A 15680-nucleotide genomic window follows, 5' to 3' on the forward strand; every position below is an offset into this window, starting at 1 on the left:
GGGCCAGAGGAGCCTCCTACACAACTAGCCTGGGAGTCCAGGAAGGCTTCCCGAAGGAGGCGGTCTTTAGGCTGAGACCTGGAGACTAAGTGGAAGAGTAATCAGGTGAAGGGTCAGGGTGGGAGAAGGAAGGCAGCTTTGTTTAAGGGGAAGGAACAGCCTGGGCAAAGAGCTGGAGGAAAGATGGCGCATGGTGGTTTGGGGAGCAGAGAAAATCTTTAAATCCTTCTTATTAGGTCAAGGAGATCCTCTCTCTCTCTCTCTCTCTCTCTCTCTCTGTTAATCCTCACCTGAGATATTTTCCCATTGATTTCTAAAAAATATATTTTTATTGATTTCAGAGAGAGAGATAGAAACATCAATGATGAGAGAATCATTGCTCAGCTGCCTCCTGCCCGCCCCCTGCTGGGGATTGAGCCTGCAACCCCGGCATGTGCCCTTGACCTGGAATTGAACCCAGACCCTTTGGTCTGCAGGCTAATGCTCCATCCACTGAGCCAAACTGGCTAGGGCTCCATTGATTTTTAGAGAGAGTGGAAGGGAGGGACGGAAGGAGGGAGAGAGAGAGAAACATAAATGTGAGAAAGACACATTGATCGGTTCCCTCCTGCATGCATGCCTTGATCAGGATTGGGATCGAACCTGCAACCCAGGTACTGCCCTTGACCAGGAATCAAACCTGAGACCCTTCAGTGCACGGGGCAAGGTGCTAACCACTGAGCAACAATGGCCAGGGCAAGGAGAGTCTCATTTTAATGTGTTAATTTATCCACCTATTCACTCATTTATCAGATACTTGTGTATCTATCATGTAGTAGGTCCTGGGGATAGGGCTGAGCAAACAGACAACAATCTCCTCTCTATGAAGCTGACATTCTAGTGGGTAGAGATGGGCAAGAACCAAATTGTGACTATCGTTGTAGCATATATGTCCGTGATGAGAAATAAAGTGGCTTAAGGGGATGGAGTGACCGGGTACTGCCTGTGGGGATCAGGGAGACCTCTCTGAGTTGGTGATCTTTGAGCACCGTAAGGAGGTGAAGGAGGAAACCATGTGGCCACCTGAGGAAAGCACTCTAGGCAGAAGGAACAGCAAGTGCAAAGGCCCTGAGGTGGAAGTGTGCACGGCATGTTTAAGGAACAGCAAGGAGGTCGGCGTTCCTGGAATGAAGTGGGTGAAGGGGAGAGAGCGGGAGATGATTTGAGACACGTATTCAGGGATGAGATCGTGTAGGAGACCTGACAGTTGGTGAATTGAATCTAAGTAAGAGGGGAAATCATTGAAGAGTTTTGAAAAGAGGGGTGACATTATTTTTCTGTTTTAATAGAATCATTTTGGGTATGTCCTTTGTTACTATGACTTGAAATCCAAAATTCATCAGTACAGGACTGATTGCAGAAATTATTGTTCATGCATATATATATTTTTATTGGTTTCAGAGAGGAATGGAGAGGGAGGGAGAGAGAGAGAGATAGAATCATCAATGATGAGAGAGAATCATTGATGGGCTGCCTCCTATATGCCCCCTACTGGGGATCAAATCCACATCCCAGGCATGTGTCCTGACTGGGAATTGAACCATGACCTCCTGGTTTATAGGTCAATGCTCAACCAGTGAGCCACACCAGGAGGGCCATGGATATATTTTCCATTGATTTTTAGAGAGAGTGGAAGGGAGGGAGGGGGAGAGAGAACAGAGAGAGAGAGAGAGAGAGAGAGAGAGAGAGAGAGAAACATCAATTGGTTGTGGATCCTTTGGTGCTCAGGCCAACACTCTAACCTCTGATCCACACAGGCCAGGGCAGAATTGTTTTTAAAAAATCCTTTAATTATGTAAATCCCCCTCCCTCCCCCCAAAAAACCAATCCCACCATTGTGAACATTTCACTTATTCAAAAGATCTTTTTAAGGCTCCCCTGCGCTGCTATGTGGGGAATGGATTGTAGGGGGCGAATGCAGAAGGTGGAGGGGAAGAGGGCTGGTGCAGTACTCCAAGGAGAAATGATGGTGGCTGGACTAGTGTGGAGGCCAAGAAGGTGTGCGAAGTGGTTGGTTCTGAATGTATTTTGCGGGTCACGTGAACAAGATCTCCTGATGTATTGGCTGTGAGGTGTGACAGAGAGGAACTAGAGATGACTCCAGGATTTTTGGCCGGAGCCACTGGAGGAACGAACTTGTCTTTGTTACGATGGGGAAGACAGGGGGATCAGGTCTGAGTGTTGAAATAAAGAGGCAAAGGTGGGCGTGTCTTGAACACTCTTTGAACTGCCAATCTCTGTCGACTCCGTGGTAAACAATAAAATAGCAATAGCATCCAGCTAGAGTTAATAACAGTTGTCTCCCCTACCTTCCCCCCACACTTATTTTTATAGTTGCCATCTGGATTGGTGATGTATCTTCCTTAAATTCATCTGAAACTGACTCAGGGTGAGTTAAGCTGCAAAGGAATTTATTGGCTGGATACTGGGGGCTCATGCAATCACCAGCCTTGGAAGATAAAAAGGAACAAAGTGACCCTGGCTGGGTGGCTCAGTTGGTTGGAGCGTCATCCCGTACACCAAAAGGTTGCAGGTTCAATTCCCGGTCAGAGCACATACCTAGGTTATGGGTTTGATCCACGGTATGTACGGGAGGCAATCGATGGATGTTTCTATCTCACATCGATGTTTCTCTCTCTAAAATAAATAAAACATATCATTGGGTAAGGATAGAAAAAAGAAAAGAAACAAAGTGGGGGTGCAGGGCAGCAGCTACGGTCACAGCTTAAATCATCGCCCCTGAAACCAGCCGGCAGCTCTAGGTTTTGCTGTCAAGCCTGGCAATACGCGGCTCCTGCCTCCTCTGCCACGTGTCCGTGCGGATCCTGCCTTCTCCGGTGGCCGCCTCTCAATTCTAAACCGTATGCATCTGCCGAGTGGAATCGGGCATGCACGCTCACCATCTAGCTGCAAGGGAAGCTGGGAGAGAAGCTGGTGTTTTTTCGCACAGCAAGTCTATGAGTAGGGGGTGTGGGTTACTGTATGCCCCACCCACAAATGAATATCCAGTTCGGCTTCACTTATGGTGACTATGATGGCGTTTCCTTCTTGACAAGGAGAGCACTTTGTCTTTTTTTTTTTTTAGCTTCTTTCCTTTTTTTTTTATTAAATTTCTTTATTGATTAAGGTGTCACATATTTGTCCTCATCCCCCCATTCCCATCCCACACCCCTCCCCACGGATGCCCCCACCCCCTGTTGTCCTTAACCATTGGTTAGGCTCGTATGCATGCACACAAGTTCTTTGGTTGATCTCTCCGCCCTACCCCAACCTTACCCTACCCTCCCTCTGAGGCCCGACAGTCCGATCGATGCCTCCTTGTTTCTGGGTCTGTTCTTGTTCATCAGTCTATGTTGTTCATCATTTCCCCTAGATGAGTGAGATCATGTGTTACTAGAAATATACTTATAAGAACCGAATGTGAGACGAGCAATAATAGTTTTTTATGCTGACAGGCAAATGAATCAGTCTGTAGTGAGTTTCTTTCTGGACCAACAGTTCTTTTGAGACCCAATTTCAATGTCCACCAGTTCCTTATGTGTACATGTCGGCACTGACTTTTCAGTTCTGGATGGTGGACAAATGGTGGTAATGCAGGTCCGACTCCCTCTGGTTTGGTCTCACCCGGATTCAGGGGCTCACGGCCTCACCCGGGCCTGGGACCCAGCATCACCCGGGCCCCGGGGCGCGTGGCCTCACCCGGACCCAGGGGCGTGCGGCCTCACCCGGACCCAGGGGCGTGCGGCCTCACCCGGGCCCGGGACCCAGCCTCATCTGGACCCAGGGGCACGTGGCCTCTCCCAGACCCAGGGGCACGGCCTCACCCGGACCCAGGGGCGCACGGCAGCACTTTGTCTTTTAAGCTAATTCAGTTAAAGGAGATTTTAGGAAGCAAGGACATGTTGGACATAAAATTCAGGACAGTTGGAGACCTTTGGGGGAAGGCAGGCAGCGAATGTCGGTAATGATCTATTGGTGGTCTAGTGAGTGTGCCTTTTGCTCCTCTGCTGTCTAACGCACATGTGTGATATCAGCCGGGATCCTGGATGGGAGAGATGGGATCCTCAGGTGGGTCCATGGGGAGTCCTGAGACGGGCAGTTGTGAAGGAAAGGGCAGGGGCAGGGAGTCCTGTGGCGGCGGGCGCAGTGCCCTCTGCTGGCAGCTGTGGGTCCCATCATCATCTTTAGCTGAAAGGGGCAAAGGGAGGGGGTGGTTCTCGGAAGCTGGCGCTGAGCCTTAGATGGAGAGATTCTGTGGGTCCACAGAGACCCCATGGAGAGCCTGGTCTTTCTCCTCCCACCCTCTGATCTCCTACCTGCGCCTCCCATTGGCAGAACCCAACACAACCGGGAGCCAAAGGCGGAGGAGAGTGGTTGATGTACTCCTGGGGTGAGCCTCCTGCATCCGTGCGCATTACATATCCTTTTAAAAATTAATTTCTAAATTGAGATGTAATTCACGTACTATAAAGTTTGCCATTTTAAAGTGCAGAATCAGTGGATTTTGGTATATTCACAAGTTTGTGCAACCATCCCCACTATCTAATTTCATATATTCTTTTAAAGGTATTACAACATCGTCCCAAAAATCCAATAAGGAAGAGGAGAGAGAATTTAATTTGATCAAACATACTAAGCACCCCCCCCCCCCCATCTCTCAGACATCTCTTCCCAGGGCCCCAGGCTCAGTTTCCCTTTTTCCAGGTCACTAGAGACCCCTGAAGACCAGCATAAACGGAGTTGGGCGGCCCTAGACCTGACTCCTATCCCTCTCCTCTGCTCCTGACAATCTCCGATTCTTCATTTACGAACTGGGGTGGTTCTGAGTGTCTCCATCTGAGGAGGCTGCAGAGCAAACACGAATGAAAAAAACGTTGCCTGGAGATTGGCATTCCACGGTGGTAGCTGACCCTGAGCCACAGCAAAAACTCCAAGTGAAGCGGAACAGTGCAGGGGCCGGTCCTGTCGGTTCAGCCCCATCGCTGCGAACCCTGCTTCATAGAAGATGAGGCCAGGGAGTCAGCGGCCCACAGCCACCCAGTGAAAAGAGGCAGAGCCAGCATTCACACCCAGAGTCCGTTTGCTTCCAAATTCTCCAGAGGAGGGCCAAGGAACTTGGGGTCATTTGTTGGGGACTCAGGTGGGACCCCTATCACTTGTAAAATAATTTTAATTGTGGTAAAAAGATACATAACACAACACTTACCATCTTAGCATTTTTGTTTTGTTTTGTTAGTTATCACCTGAGGATATTTTTCTCATTGCTCTTGGGAGAGAGTAGAAGGGAGGGGGGGGGGGGGAGGGGGGCGAGAGGGGAACATTGATGTGAGAGAGATACATCCACTGGTTGCCTCCTACACACGCCCGGATGGGTTTGTGCCCTTGACTGGGAATTGAACCAAGACCCTGCCCTGCGCAGGCTGACGCTCTAACCACTGAGAAACACCAGCCAGGGCCCATCTTAATGTTTTTAAGTGTACAGTTCATTAGTGTTAAGTATAGTCACATTGTCATGTAACTATGACCATTATCCATCTCCTGAACTCTTCATCTTGCAAAATTGAAGTTCTTTCCCCATTAAACACCAACTCCCCATCCCCCTCCCTGCAGCCCCTGGTATTCACCATTCTACCTTCTGTCTCTATGAATTTGCCTACCTTAGGGACCTCATATAATTGGAATCCTACAGTATTTGTCTTTTTGTGAAGGCTTATTTCACTTAGCATAATGTCCATGGCATACATATGTCAACTTATTTCCTTTGTAAGTTTGTATAACATTTCATTGTATGGATCGGCCACATTTGTTTATCCATTCATCCACTGATGGGCATTTGAGTTGCTGGTTTGAGTCATGCTGCTATGAACGTGGGTGTGCAAACATACACCCAGATATGAAATTGCTGGGCCATATAATAATTTTTCAGTTTTCAGGGAGCTGCCACACTGTTTTCCATTGAGGCGACACTATTTTACATCCTCACCAACACTTTCTGGTTCCACTTTCTCTACATCCTTGACAGCGCTTGTTATTTTCTGTTTCTTTTTTTGTCGTTGATATTAGGCATTCTAACGGGTGTGAAGCGGACCCTATTGCCTTTTAATTTTTTATTTAGACATGAGAAATCGAGCTTTATTAAATATCTAATATAGAGATTGTTAGTGGTTACAAATCTGTATTTTATGAAAAGCATAGGTACATTGCTGGTGTGTGTACAAACACGTTCTGTTGACAGAGTGTGTGTGTGTGTGTGACCAGAAAAGTCTGGAGACCCCCTAGTGAACCCAGCTCTATGCATGTGTGTATTGGGGGGGGGAGGGGTGATGGAGGTGTTTGGATCATTCCTGTATTCCCAGGCCCGAGATAATGAAATGCTGAGAGACAGCCTGTCTCACCCTTCAATGTCCATGGACAATGCCCCTTCCTCCAGGAAGCCCCCCCTGGCCTTCCCAGACGCAGCACCAGCTCCCTGCTCTGGATTCCTCAGCCCAGGGTCCTAGGTTCCTTCTCTCTGCCCCAGCCCTGACCACGAGGGTCTGTGCCTGGAGGCTAAATGAATGAATGAGTGAGTGAATGAATGAATGAGTGAATGAATGAATGAATGAATGGCCTGCATGGCCTCTGATCTGGGGAGGTCTGGCTGTTCCGGAGCTGGCAGGGTTGGGCGAGGCTCACCCGGGCCGCACCCGAGAGGGGAGGCAGCCGCAGGCCAGGCAGCGGAGGCCCCGGCTGAGGAGGCGCGGCCAGCGGAAGAGCAGGCGGTGGGCAGATCGCACGTACAGGCGGCCGGAGGGGTCCGCGGCCTTGAGCGCGGTCAGGGCGGAGTAGCGGGCGTTGGTCTGTCGGCGCAGGGGTGGTCTGGCCGAGCTGATGACCTTGACAATAACCTGTGGGGTGGAGCCCTGAGCTCGGGGACCCAGGGCCGGCAGTTCTGTAGGGAGGGCCCCCTACATACGTACACCGCGTCTTGGAGTCCCCTACTCACCTGGGCCACATCCTGGGGGGTCTGCCCCAAAGAGCGAAAGAGCTCCCGGGACGCTGGGAGGTAGAGGTCCCGGAAGTAGTGCAGGGTGTCGGGGTCGGCGCCTGGGAACTGGGCGGCGGAAACCTGCTCCAGCAGCTTCCCCTCAAAGGCGGTGCTCACGGGGCCGGGTTCCACCAGGGAGATGCTGGGGACAGGGCCGGAGAGGGGTCTGGTGCCCCAACACACTCTCAGCCCCATTTGGCTCATTGCTGTCCCGCTTCCCTTCCCGCCCCTCACTTCTCCCATCATTATTTCATCCCTCCCTGCCCCATCTCCTCGTTACCCCCTTTCCCTTGTCTGCCCCCCTCCCCGCCCCCCGTCTTCCTTTCCCCTCGTGGCCCAAGGGCCCGCCTCACAAGATGTTGAACTGGAGCAGCTGGATGGCCAGACTCTCGAAGAACCCTTCCAGGGCAAACTTGGAGGCTGCGTAGACATCGTTGAACACGACACCTGAGAGGGATGGAGGAAGGTGACCCTTGGGGTCTGGGTGATGTGTTTTGTGGGTCCAGAGGGAAGGGGTCTTTGGGAGACAGACGAAGAGGGTTTGAGGGTTGGAATAAGGAGCTATGGGGGCGGGCAACGTCATGGGTGTATGGTATTGTGTGATGGGAGCGTATGGGGCCAGGTGGAGGCTGTCCTGGATGCCAGGTGCCACTTCTTCCCAGCCCTGCTCCCTCTGCCTGCAGCCCATGAAACGCTCTGACTTCCCTCCACCCTCTAAACCCCTGGGGCCACTTGTGTCTGGGATCCCAGGGCCCTGAGTCTTTTTGAGCAGTAAATGTGGCCGGATGAGGGGCCAAAGGGCTGTGAGAAGTGAATGCAGCTTCCCTGTGGCAGGATAATGAATAGGGTAGATTCTCTAGGGGACAGCTGGGGAGAGGGGCAGATCTGAGGAAACGTCCAGGGGAGGAAGGGAGTCAAGAGGGGTTTGAAGAGGAGAAACCCAAGAGCATGGATGGCAAGTAGGTGGCTTCCATTGCAGGTCCACAGCAGACGTCACTAGTCAATCACTGCTCTCTTTTCTGAGGAACTTCAGCATCCCATATCTAGACCTCTCTGTGGCCTGGTGGTGAGTGTTTGTCAAGGAGGATCTCAGGAGGAGTTCTGGGGTGTGTGTGTGTGTGTGTGTGTGTGTGTGTGTGTGTGTGTTTATTGGGGGATGGTTGGGAGAGATTTTTGGAGGTGTTCGGAAGTAGGGATGGTGCCGGGATGTAGATGGCCATTGGCAGCATCTATACCACCACTGCCTAGACCTGCACCAGGGCAGCCATAGTTAATCTTTCCCAGAATTTTCCCTTCTGAGCTTCAGAATCCTTCTCAACATGGGCTCATTTGGAATATGAGCTAACACCTATTTGCCATCCCTCCAGCTAAGGAAGGTCAGACACTGGGGGACTTCCCCGGGGGTGGATCCCAGAGCTTACCCTGCAGCCCCATGACACTGCTGACCACCACAATGTGGCCCTGTCGCCTTCTCTTCATGCCCGGAAGCACAGCTTTGACCAGACGGACAGCTCCGAAAAAGTTGGTATCGAAGACTTTCTGCATGGTAGCTAGACTGAGCCCCTCCAGGGGCCCCACCAGGCCCACGCCAGCGTTATTCACTAAGGGGGAGATGCTGAGGGTTACTCTGAAGTCCCCCAACCCTTCCAGGGTCACTCCTCAGGGGACACTCCCTGAGTCACCCCATCTGCCCACTCCAAACCCAGGTCAGTCCAGGGTATCTTGGGTGGACAAATGTGGAGCCTTGCTAATCTTTACATATAATCCAACATTTGTTATAGGGGACCCTGAACCCTGGGAAGAGGAAGGGCTGCCGGGAACAACCTCCACTTTAATGAATGAGCAATTTAACTTTGACCCCAATTACATCAAAACAGCCATCCCCACCCTCCTTAGACGTTGTTAAGGAACCATGAGTTGCTTCTTCATCATGCTCTCTTCCCCAAATGATTCATCAAACCACATATGATTTTCTCCATGTGTGAGAAGTTTTCTTAAGTGAAATCTCTCTGACCTCAGATTTCATCTTATTTCTTGTATTCCTAATTCAGCCTTGGGCTTTTGGCCAACTGGTCTACCCCTTCTGTTCAGGGCGAGAGGATACCGAGGAAGCAAGAGAGCTGGTGCCCAGACACGGAAGGGCCTTGCTGTGGTGAGGATCTGAGCTTAGGCCAGGGAGGGGGCGAGTGACCTCAGGGATTTTTCAGTCTCACCCAGCACGTCCACTTCTCCTCCCTGGATGCAGCGGAGACATTGGGCCACTGACTCATCGCTGCACACGTCCAGCTGGGCCACAGTGAGGGTCTGACCCAGAGCGTCCCCAGCAGCTGCCTCCAGTGTCCCCTTCTTTCCCAGATCTCTCATGGTGGCCACCACTGGGGACAGAAAACAGTTGGGGCAGGTACTGGCTCCTTTCCCCTATGTATGGACTTGCCCGTTTCTGTGGTCTTGCCTGAGCAGTCACGGAGGGATGGAGACCCACAGATTTGCACACTTACATTCACCACACATCCACAGATTCACACTGTGTACATATCTTTACATACTTATCCATCCATCCAACATGTTTATTGAGCATCTATTACATACCATGCCCTATTCTAGGTGCTGACACTCTTGCATGAAATAAGATAAAGTCTGTGCCTTCATGGAATTCACAGCCTAGTAGGCCAGACAATAAAATAACTATAAAACAGATTGCCTTGAGGAGAAATGTATATACACCTAGGGTCAACACATGTGCTATGTGCACATGCAGCTATGATATACACATTTACATCATCAGCATGAGTTCTAACTCATTGAATACCTACTATGTGCCAGACACTGTGCTAAACACTGTCCTAAGCACCATCTCGAATCCTCACAGGAACCCTGTGATCAGATCACTAACATTTTTCCAGAGATGGCCATGACATCTTTCATTGCATATGCTCATTGGAACCTTGCTGCTCCCCCATCAAGCATGAACTCTCTTTCCCTCTCTTTGAACCTTGTGACTCGCTGTGAACCAATAGACTATGGGCTAGTGACATTGTGTGGCTTCTGAGACGAGGCCAGAAAAGGTGCCGCAGTCTCTGCCTTGTTTGCTGGAACACTCACTCTTGATGCCTCAGCCACCCTGTAGCAGCCCAGCTGTCCCGAGCTCACCAGGTTGGGAGGAAACTCAAGCTGGCCCAGGCAGAGAGACCACATGCAGGAGCCCTGAGGTTCCTGAAAGGGAGATGCTTGTCCAAACCCTGACATGTTCCAGCCTCCTCTGTTCTAGCTGTCACCTTTGACCCTGAATCAGAACCACCCAGCTGAGCCCTTCTGAGTTCATGGCCTTTGTAAACTGTGAGATATATGATGATAGTTTTTTACACCATAAGTTTTTGTGTTTTTTTTAATCCTCACCTGAGGATATTTTTCCATTGATTTTTAGGGAGAATGGAAGAGAGAGGGAAAGACAGAGAGAAACATTGATGTGAGAGAAACACACGGATTGGTTGCCTTCTGCATGAGCCCCAATCAAGGCCTGGGCTGGGGAGGACCCCGCAACCAAGATACATGCCCTTGACTGGAATCGAACCCAGGACCCTTCGGTCCACAGGCCGATGCTCTATTCACTGAGCTAAACCAGCTAGGGCTACACCATAAGTTTTGATTTATTATTTAGCAATGGTAACCAGAACAGGTAGGTAAAGTTATCCCCATCGTAAAAACTAAGGCTCAAGAAGGTGACATTTCCTCTCTGTCCCACCCCTAGTTAGCATTAAAACTGAGATTTGAACCTGGTTTTATCAGAGTGCTGAGCTCACATGCCTGTATGTGAGCACACCCCTCCCCCATGCGTGCACCCACATTCGCACATGCATACTCCTAGGGGGCATTTGCACATCGCCTGTGGGCCTGTGGGACTCACGGTGCTGCACAGATGAATGGGCCACATGCATCTACATGCAGTACAGTGACAAGTATGGTCCCGGGGCTAGGCTGCCTGGGTTCAGTCCAGGCTCTGCCACTTTGCAGCTGGGTGACTTGGGCAAGAACCTTTGGCAGCCTGTGCCTCAGTTTCCTCATCTATTTTCTTTTAAAAAATTGATTTTAGGGAGAGCGAGAGATCATTGCTCTAATTATCCATGCATCCATTGGTTGACTCTTGCATGTGCCTTGACCAGGGATTGAACCCCAAAACTTGGTGTATCCGGATGACACTATAACCAACTGAGCTGCCTGGCCAGGGCTTTCCTTATTTCTAAGATGGGTCAAATGACAGGGAACACCTCATAGGGGTGCTGCTCGGATTAAATTTCTAACCAGATGCAAAACACTTAGCCTGACACATTGTAAGCACCCAATAAACGTATCCTTCAGCAGCTTCATACACTCCTCTGCCTGCCAGAAACACACGTGACCCAGTGGCTGTCCTGCTTACTGTCATTCAGCCGGTCACACTCTGAGCTGTGCTGTGTCTAAGACCGAGGGTGGAGAGAGGGCGGGGAGAAGCTCTGCCAACTGGGACAATCCCCCCCGCTCCCCCCCCCCCCCCCCGCCCGCAGCCTCCTCTTAAGTAACAGCCCTCTGTCCACTTTGACTCCGGCCTGCTCTGGGCCAGAGGTCTCCATGGGTGGGGTGCAGACTGGGACAGTTGACTCCAGAATTGCAGGAGACCAAGTCCTCTCGGACCCCTTGAACCCTCAAGGTCAGGTTCACTTAAGAGGCTTATCTTGGAGCGGTAATCTGGGGAGGCCTGGGGAAGGGGACCGCCTGAGTGAAACCTCCCTGACCAGCCCTCCTAAAACGATCCCCCGCCCACCACGTTCCCTTTGCTTCTTAGCACTCATTAGCACTCAACATATTATACAAATTTAAAATCTGCTTATTGTCTGTCCTCCCTCCCCTCCCCCACTACACCCCTAATCAGGGTCTGTTTTGTTCACAGCTGTATTTCCAGCACCTAGAACAGTGCCTGGCATCCGGTAGGTGCTCAAGAAATGTTCAGCGGATGAGGGGTTGAGTCCCAAGGAGAGGTGGGAGGGGGCCTCCGTGGGTCCTGGGTCCTCCCCAAGCCCACAAATGCAGCTGGAAGGGAAGGGCTGGTGGAAGCAGTGCCCAGGGGGCTGAGGGTCCTGGAGGCCCTGCCCACCCCGCCCCTCACCGCCCTGCCCTGGGCCCCTCACCCTGGTAGCGCTGCCTGGAGTCACGAGCCAGCTGCACTGCGAGCTCCAGGCCGATTCCGGAGGAGCAGCCTGAGATCAGCACCGTCCGGGGAGGGCCGGCCATGTTGATCCCTCCCTGGACGCATGACCTCTGCTGGCCAGCACCTGCCTCCTGCCTCCCATCTCCCTAAACGTCCTCAGAACGGACCGCCTGCAGGGTGAAGGGTCCCCACGAGGCCCTGATTCTGAGCCGACCCAGGCCAGGCACTGGGGGGAATTCCTTCACCCCAACACCCCCCCCTTTCCGTTATCTGTAAAAATGTCTTCTCCTCACCGCTCCACTCATACCTGGGGGCTTTTTATTATGATTGGACATTATTCGGGGCGGAGGGAGTTTCAGGGAGCTGGGGGATTCTCTTGCTGTCTCTATTCTGGGCAAAGAGTCTCTGATTGGAGGGAGAGGAGGTGGCAGAGAGCGTGGTCTCAGTGGGGTCCTTTCAGATGTGCACAGGAATGCCAGAAGATGCGGTTAGATACAGCAGAAACTTCCCAGCAAGGCAGGGCAAGGCAGCGCAGAAACTATGAGAGGCTCAGCCTCAGATGTCCCTGGGGAGGGAGGAGGAGCAGCTTGAGGAGATTCCCTCTGCTGCCCCTACCCTGGGAGCCCCCATCTCCCCCTCAGGCCACATGCCCCCCCCCCCCCTCTCCAGGGACACAGAGACTCCTTGTCTGAGGAGCCAGAGGCTGGGAGGGAGGCACTGCTGGCTTCTCTCTCTCTTGGTGGTGAGGGGGGAGCTCAGGGCCCAGGCCACGCCCGCCCCCTGGGTTCCTCGCTGCGGAAGCTTTCTCAGATCCCACATGTCTGCTCTTGTTCAGTTGCACAGACAGCTCCACCTGACCCCCTGGGGCCTCTTCACACTGGGGGGTCCCGGTAGGGTGAGGGGGGCTCTGCCTCACCCTACAAATGGCAGGGAACCGCTCCTCCCTGTGGCAGTGCTCTGTTTTGGGGTATAGTCAGACACCCACATTTAATGGGTGTGTGTGTGCAGATTTGGAATTGGGGGTAGAGCATCCATTTGGGGACCTGATGGATGGCTAGGGATGGAGGTGGGACCCTTTATTTGAAGATTAAGAGTTTGGGGGAAATCAAGACCGGTGCTTGGGAATCTGTGGGGAGGTTGGGGAGGGGGCCGGGACATCCAATTCTGGAATGTGGGAGGATAGATGAAGGTTTGGGGCAAGTCTGAGAGCGTCATTGTAGAATCTGGGGTGAGGTTTAAGGTGGGAAGAGGACCCCTTATTTAGGAACCTGAAGGGAAGGTGTTGGGGTGAGGCAGTACCTCTTGGGTGGGGCTAAGCGAGGCAGGTGGCTAAGAGTTTGGTGGGAGGCCGAGATCCCATTTAGGGACCCTCCGTGGCACAGAGAGAACCTGGTATAAAGCTGTACCCCCTAATACCAGGGCCTGGATGGAGGCTGAAGTTTGAATGACGCTAAGATCTCCTTTGAGGGGCCTTTTAAGAGGGAAGGGTTTGGAGTAAGCCTGGAACCCTGAATTCTAAGGCTGGGTGCGAGTGACCTTCCTCCTCCTCCAGAGTGGGGCGGGGCAAGCAGGGCCCAGCGCCGGCCCAGGCTCCACCCAATCAGCGCTCAGCACAAACTTTCCAAACTCCCCCCACCAGCTGTCAGCCACCTCCCTTCTCGCGGGTCCCGCCTGGCCCGGCGCTGGAGTGCAGGGCGAGGCCAGGGCGGGGTCTCGGGCAGTCTCCTGCTGATCCCGAGTGGAGCTGGCCGCCGCGAGTGCGTGCACGGAGCCCGTGGAGTCGCCACTCCCCGCAGCCGCCCCGGCCGGTCCCCGACCTTGGGTGTGGGCCCCGCCGGGATGGGGAGTCGCCGGGGCCTAGGCCAGCCGTGGGCCGGCCTCTGCCTGCTCCTGGCCTCGCTGCAGCTTCTGCCCCGGACACAGGCGGGTGAGCCCGGAGGGAGGGCATAGGACGCGGAGTGCAGAATCCAGCGAGGCGCCCCAAGACGGGGTGGAGTCGGGAAGGGGGAGGCGTGCTCTTTGCGCGTGGCCCCCGTGTGCGACTGTCCGGCTCTGGGCGATTTGTGGGTGTGACAGCTGGGCGGGGGGCGGGGAAACGGGGACCATGTTTTGCTGGTGGGTGCACGGGAATGGGTGCATTTATAAGTGTGCGGATGCTGTGTGTAGCAACGGGTGCCTGGCCGCTTGGAGGGAAACTGTGTGTGCTTGAGAGTGAGAGTTGATTGTATGGATGTGGGTGACGGGTTGATCCCCGCAGCGAATGTGATAGTCAGTAATTGCCCATGAGGACATAAGCGGATGATTCTAAGGGTGATGGTGAGTGGGGCGAGTACGGGAGGGGGCTAATAGGAGATTCAGACTTCCCTTTGCGTCTCCCCAAATGCCTTCACCCTACTCTCCCTCTTCTTCCTCCTCTGTCCCCGATTGGAGCGCTCCCACCTCCTCTCCCCAATCCCCTTCCCCCTCCCCCCCACGCCGAGCTCCCCAGAGCCGGGATCAGCACCACGGACAGGGCCCTGGGAGGGCCGCGGTGAGGGGCGAGGCGGGGCGGGGCGGGGGGCGGGGCGGGGCGGAGCTCGGGCGGGGGCTGGAGTGGAAGTTGCTCCCCACCCTGAGCGGGCCTAGGGTGTTTTTCCCGAGGAATTTCTCAGGAGGCCCTCCCCCCTCCGAAGGGTCCCGGGGGCCGCCGGACGGGTGAGTCAGCGCTGACGCACGCCCAGCTGCGCTCCTCTGGCTGGGTGCCACGTCCCCCCCTGCCCCCAAGCAGGGTTCCCGGTGCGGGGCACCTGGGGGTTGGGAAGATTTTGGTCCCTCCAGTGATGATTGAGAGGGCTTCCCTGGTCTGAGAGACTCCAGGCAGGCCCTCTTGGAAACCCCTCCCTAAGATAAACTCAGCCCCCCCAACACACACTCACACCCAACACACACACCATTTTCTCTGAAGTTCAGGGAGGTGCCTGCTCACGTGGATAATCCCAGATTGGCCTATGCCCCATTCCCACGCTCACTCATCCACACTAGCGTTCGATCTCGGGCAGTTATTCAGAATGCAAGCCCCTGGGACACCCGGAATGTTAAAGACCGGTGCCCACGCTCAGGCAGCCCCATCAGTCACCCGCCACACGGCCACAGCTTTTGTCACCCTCCTACACTTTGAAACTCTCACATGTGCTCCCACTGGCATCCATACAACATGGTCAACATTCACAACCAGTCACCCACACGTTGGCTTGGCGACACTTTCCGGTATTACCACAGGCCCCCAACTGGAGTCTAAACACAATCACAGATCACCTGTGAGACCTCACCGCCCGGCCGGCTCCCATGGACACACAGCCACAGGTCAAAGAACTGGACCTGATCTTTCCATCCCAGGCCACACACTCACACGCACTGACACCGCAGACCACACTCAGCCATTCCCTGCTCCAT

The 15680-nt window shown here is 53.4% G+C and overlaps 2 protein-coding genes across 2 annotated transcripts in view; one reads left to right on the plus strand and one right to left on the minus strand.

Moving 5' to 3' along the window:
* Positions 1–6710: 6710 nt before the first annotated feature.
* On the minus strand, positions 6711–12331 carry RDH8 (retinol dehydrogenase 8; the record flags this gene model as incomplete). Its single annotated transcript, XM_079772975.1, has 6 exons — positions 6711–6926; positions 7025–7208; positions 7420–7513; positions 8488–8667; positions 9280–9441; positions 12229–12331. The coding sequence occupies 6 exons, from the start codon at positions 12329–12331 to the stop codon at positions 6711–6713; spliced, it is 939 nt and encodes a 312-aa protein (XP_079629101.1).
* A 1591-nt stretch (positions 12332–13922) lies between these two features.
* Positions 13923–15680, plus strand: part of COL5A3 (collagen type V alpha 3 chain) — a 38577-nt gene continuing 36819 nt past the window's right edge. Inside the window, exon 1 of the mRNA XM_079772861.1 lies at positions 13923–14175. Coding sequence (XP_079628987.1) covers positions 14088–14175 — 88 coding nt within the window. The 5' untranslated portion in view covers positions 13923–14087. The remainder of the gene's footprint in view (positions 14176–15680) is intronic.

This window comes from Cnephaeus nilssonii (assembly GCF_951640355.1).
Source record: "Cnephaeus nilssonii genome assembly, chromosome: 5".
In the NCBI taxonomy this organism is placed as follows: Eukaryota; Metazoa; Chordata; class Mammalia; order Chiroptera; family Vespertilionidae; genus Cnephaeus; species Cnephaeus nilssonii.